Raw genomic sequence first — 19,957 nt, forward strand, 5'->3', positions numbered from 1 at the left:
CAAGAGATGGCAGGGTGTGTGTGGCGGGGAGGTCTGATCTCCTCTTCTCTTTTAGCTGCATCTGCACACAGGGCTGAGAGTTGCATCTGATACCACACCATCAGGCAGCATGTCAGAAACAGCCTGAGACACACAGAGGTCACCCCTCTGTGATGCCCAGAGGGGGCCCAGCTAAGGAGGTGACGATCAAATCATTCCTTTTCCAGTCAAGGTGGTGCTTGCTCTAACTTCAAAACTAGAAATAGCAAGCGACAGACTCCTTTTTAAAATTTCATGCAACAACAACGACAACAAACAAACAAAAAAACAACTAACAATTTGCCTCAACCGTGTAACATTTTATTTCCTGGGATTAAAAATAGAGAATGAATTATCAGAAGTCTTTCTTCAACATCATTAAAATGCTTTTCAAAGAAAGTTACAAGAATTGTTTAAGGCGCACAGAAAAAGTCAGTCTTGCCTTTCTTCCAGAACATTCCCTGCCCTGCAAAACACTGATAGCACATCCCAGAAAAGAGAGGCTTACAGACACAGGAACCAGAACAGCCACAACCAGGGTCACTGGCTCTAATACAAGCATCACAGAAAAAAACAAAAAACAAAAAACACATCACAATAACTCTCTCTTCCATAAATACAGCATTCCTGGAAAATGTATCCAAAATATCTCCATCTGAACTACAGTACAAAAATCCACTCACCGGCCATAAAAATAATATTTTCCCCTATACGCAAATAAAATCATATGTAAAGAAAATTTGGAACACATGGAGGGGGTTACAAAATCTCTTGGGATCTGGGCTATTTAAAGTCATTTTTGTTTGGGTTATCCCTCTGCTGGGTATAGGGAACTGGCTACAAATACATCCATTTCGCAGGGCTCACCATTTCAACAGCTCCTGCGTCATGGAATGTGGTACTTTTTAAAAATAGGCGACCCTTGGTGTCATGGAAAGAAGAGGAAAGATGGGGGTCAAGGGAGGGGAGAAGAAGTGAAAGAAGAGTGACAGACTTCAAGGTGGGCTTGAAATACTCTGTGGTATAAAGCAGATCCCCAAGCTCAGGAGGCCCCTGCTATCCCCACCCCACTACCACCAATCTTACGAATCGGTGGCTCCCCCTTACAAATCCGTTTCCCGGCTGGTGTCCAGGCAGAGGGCATAGAGGGACCTCCTCAAGTCCACGTTGCTTTTGGCCTTGAGGTTACACTTCTCCAGGGGGCAGCTGCCCCTTCGGGCTCCGTCTGCATTCTCCAGGGACACCCCAGCCTTGCAGAGGGACCCCTTGCTCCAGCTTGCCTTCCGAGGGCCTCCGCTGTCCAGCCCTGTCCCATGGCTCTGGCTGCCCTGCTCTTCCTTAAGAGCTGCCTGCTCCTCATGGTCCGTCTCCCGGTGGTAGAAGTAGTTGAAGTTGGAGACAATGACGGGCACAGGCAGGGCGATGGTGAGGACCCCAGCGATGGCACACAGCGAGCCCACGATCTTGCCCCCCACAGTGACGGGTCTCATGTCCCCATAGCCTACCGTGGTCATAGTGACTACGGCCCACCAGAAAGCATCCGGGATGCTGGAAAAGTGGGTCTCCTGGTTGTCAGCCTCTGCGAAGTAGACGGCACTGGAGAAGAGGATGACTCCGATGAAGAGGAAGAAGATGAGCAGCCCCAGCTCCCGCATGGAGGCCTGCAAGGTCTTGCCCAGGATCTGCAGCCCCTTGGAGTGGCGGGACAGCTTGAAGATGCGGAACACCCGGACCAGGCGGATCACTCTGAGGATGGCCAGGGACATAGCCTGTTGCCCATTCTGGCCGCCCCCTCCACCCCCTGGCTGTTCTGCCAGCTCAGTGCCCAGGGTGATGAAGTAGGGGAAGATGGCCACCACATCAATGATGTTCATGATGTTCCGGGAGAACTCTGCTTTGCTGGGGCAGGCGAAGAAGCGTACCAGCAACTCGAAAGTGAACCAGATGACACACGTGGTCTCTACAATGAAGAAGGGGTCAGCCAGAGTCCTAGGCAGGAGAGGTGCCACCGTAGGGCCAGAGGGAGGCGCCAGAGGCCCGCTGCCATTGGCCCCCCTGGAGGGCCCAAGAGGCTGGTGGGGTACTGGGGGATGGCGGAGAAGCTCCCGTTCATCCCTGAACTCAGGCAAGGTCTCCAAGCAGAAGGTGATGATGGAGATGAGAATGACCAAGACGGAGACGATGGCGATGCCCCTCGCGGACCCCGAGCTTTCTGGATATTCAAAGATAAGCCACACCTGGCGTTGGAACTCATTTCGGGGTAGGGGCTTCTCCTCTTCTTTAATGAAACCCTCGTCCTCCCGGAAGCGCTCCATGGCCTCGTCCCCCAGCTGGTAGAAGCGGATCTCATCGGCGAACACGTCCAGGGAGACGTTGACCGGCCTCCGCAGGCGGCCCCCGGACTGGTAGTAGTAGAGGATGCCATCGAAGCTGGGCCGGTTGCGGTCGAAGAAATACTCGTTCCTCAAGGGGTCGAAGTAGCGCAGGCGCTTGGCCGGGTCCCCCAGGAGGGTATTAGGGAACTGCGCCAGGGTGCCCAGCTGCGTCTCGAAGCGCAGCCCGGAGATGTTGATCAGGACGCGCTGATGGTGCAGGGACCCGGCGCCCAGCACCTGGTCATCCGCCATGCCCAGGGCGGGGTCGCCTTCTCCCTCCTCGTCCTCCGGAGGCAGCCTTCGAGGCTGCTGAGGATCCTGGGGCAGAGGTGGCAAAGGCCGCCCTCCCGGGTCCACTCCCCTCTGCGTGCCGCGAGCCCTTGGCGCCGGCTCTTTGGGTCCATCGCTGAGCCCAGCCGTCGGGGGACACTGGAGCTCTCCCCCTATGGCCTGGCTACAACCTGTCCCAGCCTCACCTCCTCCTCTGACGGTCATGGCACCGCCGTTCTCCAGGGGTACCAGGGCGATCTCCATAGCCAAGGGGCAGGGGGCATGCTGTGCCCCTGCTGCCGGGCGTCCGAGCCCCCCACTCACGCCCCGCTGGGCGCCTTGCCTCTGGCTCTTCTGCCGCCGTCGGCTGGCCCCCCTGTGGGACGGCCTGGGGCTGCTGGCGCGATCCCCTGGCTCAGTCCTGACGTCAAGAAGCTGCTGCCCTGCTCTCTGCCTCGCTCTCCGTTCTGGCAGCCCGTTACCAAGCAGCCAAAAGCCTCCTTCCAGCAGATGCAACCTTCAGCCGCCCCTCTCTGGCTGCGGGGCGGTGCTCGGCCTCCACCCTGCGCGGCTCCTCCGCCTCTTTCCTCCCTCCGCCCCGTCCCCTCCCCTCCTCCGTCTCCCGCCTTCCCTCCTGGGTATCTCGGCAGCGGGTGTCTCCCCAGAGGGCACAGCTGGGGCCCCGGGCGAGGGGAGGAAGGGGGGCCAAGGGAGCAGCCTTGCGAAGGGAGGGAGCGGGGGGCGGGGAGGGAATGGAGAGGCTGGAGGAACAGGTTGTACCGAGAGCGCGGAAACTCCCAGGGCAACCAGATGAGAATAGCTGTGGATTTCAGTTCACCTGGGAACCCGCTGAGCGCCAAGTGGACTCCAGGGAAAATGAATTGCCTTGGGTTGGACGAGTGAGACATGAGATAACAGCAGTGCCTTTACAATCCTCCTTTGGAGCAGTAACTATTGTCTCTTCTTTTGGAAGGATTACAGACAGGTAGGGGCTGGGCAGAGTTATGGGCCTTGGGGATCTAGAAATCTAGAGATACATAAAGCTGGAGATACCTCCAGATCAATGGTGGAGAAGCCCCTCTCTTCCTGTCTTCCTACACACCCACCAAAAGGCTGAGAGCGGACAGCAACCCCTTTTGCCCTTGCCCGGGGACAACCCTGGTTCGCAGAAAAGTCCTGGATTATGGGACAAATTCATTGTCTGGTCTCCTATCCTCGAGAACCGACAACTTCAAGCTCTCAAGTCCCAGTTGTAAAAACCTGTCAGAGAGAAGGGGAGGAGGAAGAAAGAGGTCCTGGGGACAGCTATTCCTTACTGGTGAAACTTGGAGCTGGCAACTGCAGCTTTGTGTAGGGGGTTTGTGTAGGGAGCAGGGGTAGGGGTCAGGAAGGCTGTGGAATCCCAGGGCTGGAGGACTCCCAGGAGCAGAATAAGAAGCAATACTCACTTTGCTCCTATGATGTACAGGGAGCATTCTCAGCATTTTACAAATACTGACTGGTGCATTCCTACAGCAATGTATCTGCTCGATATTATTACTATCTCCATTTCTTAGGTGAGCAAAATGAGACACAGAGTGACTAAATTGCCCATGGGCATGTGGGTGGAAAGTGGTGAGGCTGGGATTCAAACCCAAGTGAGCAGAAGTTAGCCCTTATCCTTCCACTCCAGTCCTCTCTGGAAATGCATAACCCCCTTTCCAGGTGCAAGTGCACTTTCTCCACAGCATCTAGGCTGAGAGCTTCAGTTTCTTCCCACAGGAGGCAGGAGGATGGCTGAGTAACAGCTAAGTCTTTCAGAGTCAGGAAATGGGCCTCAGCCCCTGTGGGGCTTTAGGGGGCATCCGTGGCCAAGGGAAATCTTTCAAGGCACATCTGCCAGTTCCAGACACACCTTCCTGGTATTTGTTGGTTCTAAACTACCATAAAGTCTCTGTTTTTGAATGTTCCAAGTTCTTTCAAACTTTTGAATGTGTGTCTATTTTTGTTCTTGAATGTTGTTTACTCTTTATATATGTGGATGTCAGAGCCTCTTGTCTATGAATATGTCTGCACAGGAGGGAGGTTTTGGAAACATGTTATGCAGTGCACAGGCCTTTTGTTGGAATAGCAAGGTGTGCACACACAAGCTTATGTCAGGGCTGAAGAAAGAGGGCCTTTTTGTGTGTTGCATGAAGGTGGTTGTGAATTGGATGTATGTAACTGTTTTCATTGTGTGTGACCCTGTGCATGAGGTTGGCTATCCTTGCAGATGTGCATGAGTGAGGAAGGGGCTGGAAAGAGAAAAATCAGTATGTGGGAGCATCACTGTAACCACAGGGCCTTCCTTATACTCCCCTCCGAAGACCTCTGCCCACTCTGCTCCGTCTGCCCTGGGTTTTTATTCTTCTCTGTCTCTGAGGTTGTACATCAGGAGCAGGCTTGCCTGCTCCTGGGAACCTAGGGCCTATGGAGCTTGTAGAGGGTGAGCTCAGAGATCCGCAGCAACTGAGTCTTGTTTACTGACTCACCCATCTTGTAAATACAGGGATACCATCTTGGTTCACAGGAGCTCTGCTTGAGCTCCCTATGGGAGAGAATTCTCTGGACCTTGTCTTTCAGGGGCCCTTAGAGAGTCTGTTCCCTGAAGAAAAAGAGCAGAACATAAACAGTGCTGGAGAAGCACACACCAGGCCTCCTTGATGTGGTATTTTCTTTCTGCTTTCCATACATTTACCAGCTTTGATAGGTTTCTTACAAGTTAGCTTCAGATGTTACGTGTGGCAGCCAGGGGGCTATACTGGGAGGATATCCTTTAAAGATAAGCTGAAATTGCTTTTCAGCTTCCAGGAGTGCAATTAGCTGAGAGCTTCTGGTTGTTGGCAGTTTCAGGCCCTTCCTGGGCAGCCCTCTCCCAATGACCGAGCACCACAGGCTTAGAGGGTCCTGGCCATTTCTGCCTATGGCAGAACTCTTCTGCTGTGCCATCTTTGTTCTGAATCTTTCCTGTTGGATTGACTATGATTTTGTATGAAATACATTGCAGTCTGAAACTGTTCACCCCTCTTCTACTACTTTTTCTTTTCACGGGTATTCTTGGGTCAGCATCAGGAGATGAAGTCTTTCCCTGCTGGCTTCCATAGGTTCTTTTCTCTTTCTTCTGTTTCTTCCCAATAAACTTCTTACACTCCAACACTAATGGGCAAATCCTCTAACTTAAAGTTACCCTTTGCTCTACGCGACTAATCCTAGGAAATAAGCCCCTCTAGAGCAGAACTTCATGTGCACCATCACTTGAGGATCTGGTTCAAACACAGAGTCTGACATAGGGTGAGATTAGAACACAGTTGACTCTCCATGGCTGCGCTGATGCTCCTGCCCAAAGATCACACTTGTGAGCCACCTCCTCACAGACAAACCCTAGATAGGGTCTTTGAAGGAATTGTGTCCTTGTTTATGTCCCCTAGAATGAGCTATACAGAAGAGACAAATAGGAAGTCTTCCCTTAATGTATAGGACGGGGCCTAGCAGACCATAGGAGGACTGGTAAGGTGTGCAGAACCAAGGAGAAATGATTATTAGGAGAAGTAAGGCATTGATGGGAAGGAGGGCTGGGCTCAGAGAGGAAGGAGAGAGAGAAGAGGAGGAGGAAGAGAAAGAATACCAAATATTACCTTTATTAATCCACTACAAAATAATTCACTGAGTATCTACTATGCACTAGGCATTGTTCCAGGTTCTGGGAGTATACTGATGACTGAAGCATATATATTTCTTAACCTCTGTGGAGTTCTATCTTGGGGAAGACAAAAGCCACCAAGCGTCTAATTTTACACTGGTTGTTTAATCACAATTTTAAGAGGCACTATCTAGAGTTTAGGGTGTTGTGACAATAGTGGGGAGCCTGACCCCATATAGGACCCGAGGAAGCGTTCCAAAGGTGGTAATGGGGAAGACAACTATCCCAGGTGGTTGGAAGAGTGTGTTCCATGGCCCTAAGGCTGGTTTGAGGAGCTGAGAGTTAGGGTGGTTGATGGGGGGCTCAGAAAGAGTTCTGTGAGATGGGGCTAGAGTGGTAGAGGAGATCCAGATTGTGAAGAGTTTACTAAGTCATGTTTTCATGATCTCCCCAGCAAGACGTCATAATACTTCCTTTCTTCCATGCTCAGATACTTCTCTTGTGTCTATTAAAGCAAATGTCCTGGGGCGCCTGGGTGGCTCAGTTGGTTAAACATCTGTCTTCAGCTCAGGTCATGATCCCAGTGTCCTGGTATGGAGTCCCGCATTGGGCTCCCTGCTCAGTGGGGAGTCTACTTCTCCCTCTGCCTCCCCTCTGCTTGTGATCACTCTCTCTCAGATAAATAAATAAGATCTTTTAAGAAATTAAACAAATGTGCCAATAAACTAGTTTGCGCTCTACTACTTGTTTTAGCCTTTTCTCCCCTCCACTTCCACCAGAATATATCTTAACTTTATCTCAATGGTGATATGTCTATCTACCTATCTTCTTTCTTCTTTCCTTCTTCCTTCCTTCCTTCCTTTCTCTCTCTCTCTCTCTCTCTCTTTTTCTTTCTTCCATCTATCATCTATCTATCCATAATATGTAGGTAAGTAAGCAGGTAGATGGATAACTAAATAATTGAGAGAAATAAAGAGACCTTGAAATTAAAGATCATACTTTACTCATCCCCAATTTTCCTTGCACCATCAAACAACCTTCTTATGAATCTCAATAAATATATGTTAAATGTAATTAAACCAAGAGAAAGGAGTTTGGCCAAGGAGCAGGAAGGGAAGCAAAATAGGGATAAGAATTGAACGTGAGTTCTGAGATTAACTAAATACTCAAAGGGATTGTGGACATGAAACCCAATCAGAAAAATGTAAGACTCATTTGGGTGACCAGATAGAGGAAGTGAATTAAATCTACTTCCGTTCTTTGTTCAGATTATATGAATTATTTATTACTACACAACCCACCTCAACTTTGTGTATAAAAACAACTTTGTGGCTAAAAACAGTTGAATATATTGGACTGTGCAATTTAGTTCCCACGCTGAGAGAGCCTTTGAGACCCAAAGTTACTGTAATTCTGTTTATTATATAACAGTAAACCATGGAGCATAAAAATCCACTGAATCTTTATCTGGATCAAGGGAAAAGCTTCCACCATTGGGCAAAATTTAAAGGAACAGAGAGAGGTGAAGATAAAATTCTGTTCTACGTATGCCACTAGTCATTCCTGCCAAACATCAGTTTTGCTTCTCCACCTTGGACGGGGTTACAGACATGGGAACCTCATAAAAAATGTGATGAGAAGGCCCTAACACGAGGCCAGGCTGACAAGTCAGTAAAAGTAGTAACCAGTGGATCCAGGGTTCAGGGTTCCTCTACCTCTGCTCCTCCCGTTTGGAGGGCGAGGGGTTCTGCTTCTGCCAAAGGGACCAAGGGACCACCTTTCTAAGCATCCCAGGCACTTTGCATGGCTGGGAGATCTTAGATTTCTTACGGAAAAGAGGTGCACCCTGAGTCATTTCCCCAGTTCCCCTCCTATCACTCTGGTGAGCCAGTGATGTTGAGTTTCTGTCATCACACCTGAATCTCCTCTTCGTTAGAAAGGGAAATTGAACAAAACCATCTCCTCCATGAGAGAAGCCATCACCCTCAGATTGGGAAAGATTATCTTCCCCTAACCTCCCCACAGCTCCTTGGTCAGCATTTTTCTAAGGAAACACGGAGGTACTGGGAGTCAGGAGAGAGGGTCTCAGGGCTCCTCAGGCTGGACCAGGGAGAACCAAATAGGAGGCAGCATAGTTAACATAAACAAAAATATATTGTTAAAAAAAAAAAAAAACTAAGAGGAAAACTTGATTAATGGGGTCCTTGATAGGCTAGGTCTCCCTGCTAAATGTTACAAAGTATATAATTCAATGGTTCATTATTATTAAATAACATAAGAGCACATTATCCAACAATAGTTGGTGATAGAGTATTAATCAGTGAAAGGGTAAAACCATCTCTCACCTAATTCTCTCTCCCAGATGCAATCTGCTTCTAGATCTGTAGCGAAAAACATCTTAATGAAGGGAACAGCTGTTCTTCCTTCCCTCCCTTCCCTTCTCGCTTGCCTGTCAATCCCAACACCTTGGGAAGGAAGTCTTGGAAATGACCTTCCTTTCCCATTTGATGGGAGGAGCTGAGGTGGAGTCAAGAAAGCAAACCCAAAACAAATGAGCGTGTGTCTGTGGGGTGTGGGGGAGAGAGGATGTGTCTGCCCTGTTAAGAGATGGAAGCAGGAGAAGACAGAGAGGGAGAAGACAGTGAATGGCAGCGAGGGAGAGATTATGCCTCAGCTGACCCCGATCCTGAGAGAGACCTCAGGCCTAGTGCTAGGATTTCCTGTTTGCGGGGATTAAGATGAGAGGCCCTTTACGAATCAAGGCTCACATCTGGAGCTTGGCTTTTTTCCCTCCCTCCCTCCCTCCGTCCCCACATTTAATCCAGGAATAAATTCATTAACGGGTCCACTGCATTTTCAGAGACCAAACACAGAAAGGAAAGTGACCTAGATGCACAGGGGCTGGGAAGTTCAAGGGAGGGCTCGCCCGGGTGAATAATGGTTTCCCCCCCTCCCCCCGTGCCCCTCCCCTGAGGAGCTGGTGGGTTATAAAGGTGCATGCTTGACTATTTTTCTCACTCTCTCTTTTATACCTTCAACACACCTCACTATGGTATTCACTCATACAACATGAAGACTTTCTGACTTTGAAACTATGAACCAATAGCTTCATGTGTTGTGAGGGTCAGAGATATTTAAATTGTTTTTTACTTCTTCAATACTACCTGCAACGTTCCTTTCCTCGCTCTCTGCCTGGGTATCCAGATTAGGAGGCATTAGTAGAGAATTTTATATTCAGTGGCTTTTCTAGCTTAATTATTGTTCACATCACATAAAGGTATGTTATGAATTTAGATTATGTATCAAGATGTATGAAAAAAAGTACTTTATTTTAAAAAATGCTAAGCAAAGGTAAGACAATTTTGTTAATATGGAAGGAGCATCCTCTCTAAGTCTGGTAAAACATGTGATCCCTTTGGAATTCATGCAGGCCAGACAGCACCCATTTTTTCTCAATGTCCTTATCAAAATAAATCCTCCTTATTCTGATTTGACAAGAAGGTGGTTTAGTCATGAAACAGGATTGGGGCTCAGCCACAATTTCAGTGCTGCTGGTCCTGGAGGTTGGGGCTGAGATAGGATGGCTTCCAGAGGCTTGCTACTCAAACATCAGCTTATGGACCAGCCGTATCAAGGTCATCTGGGAGCTTCAGAAACATGTTACTGAATCAGAGTATCTGGAGACGGAGCCCAGGAATCTGCATTTTAACAAGCTCTCTAGGTGATTCTGATGCTACCAAAGTTTGAGAACGGGTGTCCTGGAGGGACTGTCTCACTCAGGAGTCTGGTCTTTTTATTAGATACACTGTTGCATAAGGAATTCAGGGGCTGGGAAGTGCTCTTGGATGAGAGCTTGGGATCTGGATTGAGGTAGATCCCAGCAACACCTCTTCCTCATTATGACGCTCAACCTCTCTAGGCCTCAGCCCCCTTGTCTGTCAAATGAAGACACGAAAACTGCCTACGTCCTATACTTGTTTTAAGCATTAAAATGTCTGGAAAATTATAAGCATTCAATTAATATTAGTTAATATTTTAATGTAAGCTAGCCTGTGTAAACTGACAGGAGCCAAATGCATGCACAGGTCCCAAGTCATCTGTATTAGTTGCCTGGAGTGACTAGTGGTATCATTATATTAGTGGCCTTTCTCAGTTAACCCAGTCATGGAGTTATGGGCCCCCAGGTCGATGGGAAGTGAAACTGCCTCAGCACTGCAGATGCCCTAAGTGGTGGATGTTGGGGTAAGCCAGTCATTTTCTGGCTCCTGACCTTCCTGTTGATACTAGTTACCTATTGTTGCTCTAACCAACTACCCCAACATTATGGCTTTAAAAAATACAAATTTATTATCTTATAATTCAGGAGGTTAGAAGTACAAAATGTATCTTTTGGGGCTAAATTTCAGGTGTCATTTGGGCTGGTTGCTTCTGGAGGCTTCAGGGTGAATTCGTTAGGGTCCACCTGCATACTTGGCTGATAGCCGCTTCCTTTACCCTCAAAGCCAGCATAATGGCAACCTTCTAATTCTGCTTCCTTTGTCACATCTCCTTCCCTTTTCTTCCATCTTTTAAGGACCTAGTGATTATGCTGGTTTCCTATTTTGCGACCTTTGATCTAATCATATTTGCAAAGCCCTCTCTGCCATATAAGGTAACGTGTTCACAGGTTCCAGGGTTGAGGACCTGGACAGCTTTGCAGGACCATTATACAGTCTGCCACTCTGTCTCCACCCCTCCCCGTGAGACTCGGAGGATGGAGCTTGGACTGTTAAGTGCTGAGCGGAACCCAAGCGCTTAGCTAGTCAAGTCCTCTCACTATACTGGTAACAAATACCTGGAGGTTTGTCCCAGAGAAGAAGCAGAGACTCAGCAACCCAAGATCCCAGTTTCTAAACCAAGTCTGCAGAGTCCAGGTTCAGTGGTTTCTCTGGCAGACAGTCTCTCTGCAGCCAGGAAAAAAACCCATCAGTGGCCAGTCATGTCAAATCATAATTCTTCAGACACAGACTTGCTGGAAGATGAAGCGTGGCTCTAAACGTTGAGTCACCCCATGAGTATCTCAGTCTCCCTGTCTGTGGAAGAAGAGTTGATCGTGTCTTCTGCTCTGAGAGCTATATCTCCACTCCTGAAATTCCTCATGCATGGATGAAATATTTGTGAACTTGAAGCCTCATCCCTCCTTAATCACTGCCACTGCTCATGAAGGGAGAGGCAGTGTGATCTCTCACACACAGCCATCACTTCTGTCTCTGGTAAAGACAGTAATCTGGGGAAGGGCAATTATCTCAGCAGAATTACCAACCTTGCAGCATGACATTATCGACTGTTTGAAATTACATGGTATTCATTTGCTGCTATTTTAATGTCTGTTGCCTTCTATTTCCCCTTCCCCAGCCCGACGCCAAACCCCCACCTCCCAGCCTCTTCCTTTCTTTTTTATTAATGTTAGGAAATAACGTCCTTATTTTTAGCAGGCTGGTGCCACCAGTACGAATATGATGAGGACGGTCATGATAAGGACTTTCACACTTTCAGCTGGGACTCAGCCACCACCGATTGGATTTTTCAACTAAGCTTCAGAGCCTTTGTCTCTGCCAACAAAGAAATGTCTGGCAGACACCCCCATGACTGACTCTGTGAACTGCCAGGCTACTCTCCACTCCCCAGTGTTAGTGTGGTACACTGGGTGGTGTGAAAGCCAATTACCACGTTGTAAGGATGGCTTTCCTGGAGCTCAGGAATGAGTGGAAGGAGATAGCAGTGAGTGAGTGAGTGACTGAGTGAGTGTTTGTGCTGGCTGAGGCAGAAGTAGGAGACTGCTAACACCGTCTCTAGGCCATGTAATACGCGTGCTATTGAAAGATAGGCAACCAAGGCTTTGGGCCTCACTCTGTACCTCTATTATCTCCTGGCTTGGGCAAGTAATTCAGCTTCCCTAAATATTTTTCAACACGTTTGTCAGTAAAATGAGAAATAAACATTGACTCCGTAGGTTATAATTGGGTTCATATAAAAGAGCAAGTTGCATTTAAGCTGGTGTCTATTATATAATCATAATAGTTAACACATCTTGAGTTCTTATTAGGTGCCCAATCTTGAACTACATATATGATTCTTTTATATACATATGGCATTTTATCCTCAGTCACAACCCTATGAGATAGATGTTAGTATTTTTTTTTAAATATTTTATTTATTTATCTGACAGACAGAGATCACAAGTAGGCAGAGAGGCAGGCAGAGAGAGAGAGAGAGGAGGAAGCAGGCTCCCTGCTCAGCAGGGAGCCTGATGTGGGACTCGATCCCGGGACCCTGAGATCATGACCTGAGCCGAAGGCAGCGGCTTAACCCACTGAGCCACCCAGGCGCCCCGATAGATGTTAGTATTAACCTTACTTCACAGATATGGAATCTGAGAGTCGCAGTTAAGCAAATTATCAAAGGTTTACTGAGAAGTAAATGTAGAGCTCTGGTAACTGCTGGTTATTGTTATGTCATTTTTAGGGCATCTGCAAGGGAATAGCAGAAGGAATTTTTCAATGGGTGTCTCTTCCTAACTTTCTATACTCCGTTCCCACTCTGCCTTTGGCATGTCAAGTCCCTGTTAAGTCCTGTTGGGGAAAAGCCAGTGACAAATGTGTGAATAATCAGTGACAAATGTGTGAATAATTAATAGCCCTGAAGAGTTTCAGGTTATTGCTTGTGAGCACATAAGAAACTCTGAAAAAGTTGAGATGTCCAGCATCTTGTCAAAACCAAGTGACTCCAAAGGGGAGAGATTTTGTACCTGGTGTTCTATGACTTCCCAGGTTAGGACAGCCAGATTGCTTACTCAGAGGAGACACTGCCCCATTTTGCCCACCCCCGCTCTCCTTGCACCAGTCTGACCTGTGCGACTTGGTGGAGATCAGAGGGCCTGAGGGTGGAAAGGAAGCTCAGGAGAGGAAGGCTAGATACTGGGTTGTCAAACTCAAAAGAGTCTACTTAGAGGCCATTAGCACTGAGCAAACATTGGAGATAAAGATGGGCCTGATTTTTGAAACAGAACTAATAATTGCTTGGAGCTATATCTGGACCATGCCAACTGTCCCCTTTATGATGGATGTTTGTAAAGACTTGAGCTTCTCCAGAAACTTTCTTTAGGGGAATTCCAAGCCCTTGACTCCATCATCCGCTCAGTACTCATGGGAAATAGTTAAAGGAAAGATTAGGTGAGAAATCCAAATCTCCGAAGGAAGGGGTGTTGCACTGCCTAATAATAGATGAAAAACCTAGCTCTACAAAACTTATAGGCTGTGTGACCTTGAGCCAGTCACTTAACTTCTCTGTGCTTTAGTTTGTTTATCTGTAAAAGAAGAGTAATAATAATAATAATGGTGCTTAACCTCATGGGCTTGCTATAAAGATTAAATGAGTTGATATTTGTAAACAGCTCAGACCAGTGCCTGGCACATGGCAGGCATTATATAAGTGTTTATTAATAAATGAAATTTTAAAGATGCCCAACATTCCCAGTGAGGTTCAGTCAATGCCAGGAAGAGAGACCAGCACATTCCTCTTTAGAAAGACTATAATTAGAGCTAACCAAAGGATGCAGGAATTTCCTGTGAATTAGGGAGCTGTGGTGGCCAGCAGTGGGGCAGTATGGAAAAGTCACAGGCTTTGGAATTAGACAAATCTGGATTTAAATCCCACTCCATCACTTACTCTCTGAAATCTTGAACAAGCCACTGGGCCTCTCTGAGCCTTACTGTTCTGTGTAAAATGGGGCCAACAATGTCCAGCCTGCAGACTTGTCATCTGGATTGATGATATATAGAAAGTAAGCTGAATCCAGCATGTCTTCCATCGGGAGCATATCTATCGTCATTGTGGCCCTTGTCATCATCTTCATTTTCGACATCGTCAGTCTGCTATGTAGGAAGAATCAAGAAAACAGGGAAGTCTTCAAGTCAGTGATTCTCAACATGGAGAGTCTAGGGGAGTATGTCAACATTGAAGGTGTGCAAGGTCAACATGAAGACTGGAAATTACATTCAATAAAATGTCATTTAGTATTTGGAAAGTGAAAAATGACACTATCGTTAGACCAAATAGAGTGAGATTCAACACATCTCACTGGAGGAAGTTGACACATTGTGCAGAAGAATTGCCACCCTGGAGAGAGAGAGTGGGAGGATGGGATGGGGAGACTTTATTTCTCTAGCTGGTGCTTATAAAGACCAGACACTCATATATGTGATGACTATGAACTTTTGAGAGCCTCACGATGAACTAATATATGCAAAATGTTAATTTTTAAAACACTGCTGCTCACTAGGTTTGCTTTTTTTAAAAATTTTATTTATTTATTAGATAGAGATCACAAGTAGGCAGAAAGGCAGACAGAGAGAGAGAGAGGGAAGCAGGCTCCCTGCTGAGCAGAGAGCCCAATGTGGGACTCGATCCCAGGACCCTGAGATCATGACCTGAACTGAAGGCAGAGGCTTTAACCCACTGAGCCATCCAGGCACCCTAAGTTTGCTTTTTAATATTGAAGCTCCAAATGTAGCAGTAGCATTGATGAGAAGTGGGCATCCTCTTCAGGACCTAGATATGTCTAGAGCTCACATTCTTGCTCTAGAAGAGTCATTTTGCTTCTAGTTCTTGGGCATGTCTCCTCCACTCTCGCAATCCATGGAGACACAACTGCATCCCATCCAATTCCTGGGAGGTTTACCCACGTCATCTCTGATGTGTTTCCCTTCTTTTAGCTCAGAAACTCTGTAGCCTCACCAGGGCTCTCACTCCAGCCTTCTTAACTTTTTCTTTCCAGTTGTGGGAATGGGGCATGAGAATGTTGAGTTGCCCACCTTGTAGGATTATACAGATTTAGCAAATAAAAATATAGGACACTCAGTTACATTTGAATTTCAGATAAATAATGAATAAGTATGCCCCAAATATTGCATAGGATATGTTCATGCTAAAAATTATTCATTGTTTTTCTGAAATTCAAGTGTAACCGGACATCCTGTATTTTATTTAGCAACCCTACCTCCTGGGTTAGTGCAAAGTCATGAGAAACTCAAGAAGCTGTCTCCAGCCCTCCTCAGCATATGGCAGACCATACCATCATCTGACCTCAAGGTTGCTGCACATTGTTAAGCACAGGAGACTTTATGTGCAAATAAAAGAAGCCCAGCCAAAGGTGAACAAGCAAAACTTGTGATACCAGGGAATCAACCATCATCACTTGCATTTTGGCAGACACTCAAAGGCAGACAGGTAGGAATCCTTGATGGTGGGAAGGAAATTCTTCAGGTGTGCCCTGAGTGGAGGCTGTCGGTGTAGGTAAGCTCTTGGTCTGCTAACTAGAAACAAGGAGCCCTATGTAATAGGTCAGGAGTGCATATTTAGTTTTTTTGGGTGGTCCTAAGTTGGAAACACGGACAAAAATCAGAGAAGCTGTCAGTTTTTAAGTCCTAGTGTTTGGGGTGATTGTTATAGAGGTTATTGTTAGCTTCCAGGACCAGTTGGTAGAGAGTCTTACTTCCTACCAGTCTGACTTGTAAATAGCAGGATGATTTCCTGGGCTGGGCACTACCAGTAGTGGGTTGGTTTTGTGGGTTGGTTCTGCTCATTGTGGATCTGAGCTCTACTTTTATGTACATTCTCACCATTGTCCATTCATATATCCAGTGTCAAATCTGCAAGACTTGTCACATCCCTTGACTTCAGTAAGGTCTCTCCTTGCTCACATCTCTAAACAACACAGACTCTCTACACTCACATCTAACTGCACTGAATAATCTCCAACTATTCTCTCTCCCCTTGGTTTTATTCAATGGGGTGAAGAGAGAGGAGGGAAAAAAAGGAATAAAAAAAGAGGAAAAAAAATAAAGAGCCCTGCTCAATCACTGATATATTTTCCAAATTTCCCCTATATATGAATTGTGACTTTTCACTTTAAAAGCCAAGAATTTCAGTGTGCTGTTCTCAGATGATTTGATCGATAATCCTAAAGCAATGAATGTCTCCTTACGCGTCAGTCCTAATGAAGAAAGGTAGGCAGTACCTCTTGTCTTCAGACAGCCCCAGGTGGTCTAGGGTTGGGGGTGAAGTTCACAATCCTGGCGCTGGAGGGTGCTCTGGTTTCTCCCAGGAAGCACGCACTTTGCAATAGCTGCTGGGTCAGTTTCCTTTGCTCACTCAGTTCTTAACAGGGCACAAATACTGTTGAAAGGCAACTTCTCTCCATTTTTAATTCAGGGTTCTCTGTGACTTTGTGGAGCTGTATACGCTGCGGGGCAACAATATCAGTCAGGGTTTGATCAAAGAAGTTAACCACTAGGAGGTATGTATGGTAAGGAGTTAGTCATAGGGACTTGACCCTACACAATGTGGGAGTTGGGGAAACAGTCTCTGGAAGGATGTTGTCTTCAGATCTGGTGCTGGAGCGTCTAAAACCATACCTGTGTTCTCTTTTTTTGCTCCTAGAGAATCTGAAGACTGCAGATAGCTTTTTTCCCCTTCTTTCTTTGAAAAATAGTCTATTTTAAACAATTTTTTCCTCTGTGTCTTTCCCTTCTCCCACCCTTTTCATCCTGATATCCTATTTGACATTTTGTAACCAGTAAGCTAAACTGTAAATATAATCACCACAGAAGTACTCTGTGTTTGAAATAAGAGATAAGAAAGAAGGCACAGGATGTGGTAGAGAGCGGCACGCAGAAGACTGGTGTCAGTTTTTCCCGTAGCATGAGCTACCAGCTGGGACTCAAGATCTGGGATATCTAAACTGCCCTGTTCACAGGAATATATCCCTCTCATGTTGACCCTGACCTAGAGGACGCAGAGCCCAGGACAGGGAGCTGAGAAGCCAAGGCCCTAGTTGTAACTCCCTTGTTATACAGATTCAGGGCAAAGTCTTTTAATCTCTTTCTTCACCTCTCAAATATGTCCGTAAATACCAAGGTCACTGGAAAGGAGACAAAGCTGTAGTTCAATAATCACTACCATTCACAACTAAGCAATCCACTTTTGTTCTACACATAAAGCTTGTTAGGAAGCCTCACCCTTATATTCTCATTTCAAAAAGCCTTTGCTAGGAAGCAAAAATTATTACATGATCTGGGCAAAAGTTAGCTCTTGGACACAGATGATTTTTAAAATGTATCATATTTGATTAATTTTTTAAAGATTTATTCATTTACTTAGAGAGAGACAGAGAGAGACAGAATGCAAGCAGGGGGAGAGGGAGAGCAGGCTCCCTGTTGAGGGGCTCGATCCCAGGACCCTGGGATCATGACCTGAGCCAAAGGCAGACGCTCAACCAACTGAGCCACCCAAGCACCCCATATTTGGTTCATTTTTTAATCAAACCAGATTTACATTTGGATGCCTCACTTCTAACATTCTGGAAATAGTCTTTACACCAAGGAGCGGGGAAGATTAGTTTCAAAAGGGTGGGGGTCAGCCCCATTTTCACATTTGACACTAAGTATAAATCTTGGTTCAAAATCCTCTCTCACCACCACCCTTGGACAAAACTGACTTTCTTCCTAACTTGCCCTGGATCAGGGGAAGTGGTCAAAGGTTTAGCTTTTTAAGTATTCACAGGGTCCTTTCAGTGCAAATCATATCTGTTGTGTGTCAGTCTCCTTAACATGGAGTTCAGCACTAGCAGTGAGCCCTCCATATTTGTATGTTGCATGACCAGGAGGTCAGTCGTGGGGTCCACTATGCCGCCCATACCAGTAATGAAGATCTGATGAGCCGATCGTATACTTGCATAATTCTCAGAAAAAAGAACAGCCTGGCTGTCCTAAATTTGTCATAATAGTACAATTTTTATAATCAAAAAAAAAAAAAAAAACAGGCTTCGCAGAAAACAGGAAAATTCAAAGAAATTCAAAAAGCCTTTGCTAGGAAATTCAAAACATCCATAATTTCACCATCTAGAAAAGATCGTTGTTAACATTTTGATGTTCATAGTTTACATGTAATTCTTTGTGAAATTGGGATGCTCTTACATTTTTATTTAATATTGTACTGCTAAGTTATTAGTTTTTAAAGAAGGGTTATTTTGTGGTCATACTTTAATTTTCCACCTCCACCAGAGTCTGTTTTTTTAGAGATGAGAACGCCCCGTACCTGAACTCTACACATGAAAAAGACCCTAGAAGATGACGTGAACTGCCCACATACCCTAGGCAGTGAGAGGGCAAAGGCAGACTCTGAGCTCAGCTGTTGCTTCTGAGGACCCAGGGCTGCACCCCCTGTGAATGCTGTCCAGCTTGGGTCCCCACCCTGATGATGCTCTGTGCAGACTGTTGGGAATGGATCTTCCCTTGTTTTATTCGTGAGCCTGTGTCCCTCCTCTCCCTGTGAATACACAGATCCTTCCAGTCAAGGTCCTCTACTTCTTAGGTGGTTTATTCCCTCTTCTTCCCTCCAGTGTCTGCAGGACCAGCTCACTGTCTACCTAAAGCTTACAGATCTATGAGATCGTAGATCCTGATGGGGAGGGCTTGAATTCCAAAAACCCTAATTGAAATCCACCTTTGTGGCAGATGTTTTACCCTAAGACCACTCAGGGACAAAAGGGTCTTCTTTTAGAAGGGCTCCTCCACTGACACAGAGAACCCCAAGGAAGGGCAAAAGGGAGGGTGACGGAGGAGAAACAGGGCTTTCCTCTAATTTCTGGCTCCAGACACCTGTCCAGGCCCAGCAGTGCCCGCATGCAGGGTCAGCTGAGTGCACCGTGGAATGTGTGTGGCAGCCGGCAGCGAGGGGAGTGGTCACTGGATTCTGAGCTGGAAGATGACCACGAAGCTCCCCCATCTTGGGTGGGTTTTATTCCTTCCTTTAGATGTACCCTGATTTATGGGGTGATAGCCAGGAACCCAGACCTCCAGCTTCTGTGCCCTTGTGTCAGATGTAGGACCAGCCCCTCACTTCTGTCTCTGGGACTGTCCCACTGGCCCCTCTGGGCCTCCCTGTCTTGGCACACGGCTACTCTCTGAGGTACAGCTCAACCCATATATTTAAAATGCTGTATATTTAAAAATGCAATATATTTAAAATTTATTTTAAAATATTTAATATTTATTTATATATTTAATATAAATTTTTAAATGCAATATATTTATATTTTAAAAATACATATATTATATTAATATCTTATGTTATATAAATATATGTTAATTATATAATTAATTAAATCATATAATTATAATTATATTATAAATTTTATAATTAAATGTTATAAGTTATATGATCTAATATATAAGTTATATAATTTAATTATATAATTCATAATTATTTATAGTTATATATTATTATTTATAATAATTTATACATAAATAATATATATTTTATAATAATGAATAATTTATAAAACATAATTAAAATAATCATATGATTGTATATTATAATTATATATTACTAATATATAATTATATATGAATATATTAATATGTATATAATATATGTAAATATACACAATAATATACATATTAATATATGTACACAAATATATTATATATGATATATAATTAATATCTATAAATATAATACATTAATATATTAATTATATATCATATAATATATATTTTATATATATTTAAAAATGCAACCTTGTTTATCATTATCT

At 45.4% G+C, this 19,957-nt stretch overlaps 1 protein-coding gene across 1 annotated transcript; it reads right to left on the reverse strand.

Moving 5' to 3' along the window:
• Positions 1-317: 317 nt before the first annotated feature.
• On the reverse strand, positions 318-3,212 carry KCNA5 (potassium voltage-gated channel subfamily A member 5). The gene has a single exon (XM_059404947.1). It carries the CDS (start codon positions 2,925-2,927, stop codon positions 1,122-1,124), a length of 1,806 nt encoding a protein of 601 aa, XP_059260930.1. The 5' UTR covers positions 2,928-3,212; the 3' UTR covers positions 318-1,121.
• Between the last annotated feature and the right edge of the window lie 16,745 nt (positions 3,213-19,957).

The sequence above is a fragment of the Mustela nigripes genome, chromosome 6, assembly GCF_022355385.1.
Source record: "Mustela nigripes isolate SB6536 chromosome 6, MUSNIG.SB6536, whole genome shotgun sequence".
Lineage (NCBI taxonomy): Eukaryota > Metazoa > Chordata > Mammalia > Carnivora > Mustelidae > Mustela > Mustela nigripes.

Excerpts from the sequence above, each read along its gene's own strand:
- KCNA5 (XM_059404947.1), bottom strand. The coding sequence starts at position 2,927 with ATGGAGATCGCCCTGGTACCCCTGGAGAACGGCGGTGCCATGACCGTC.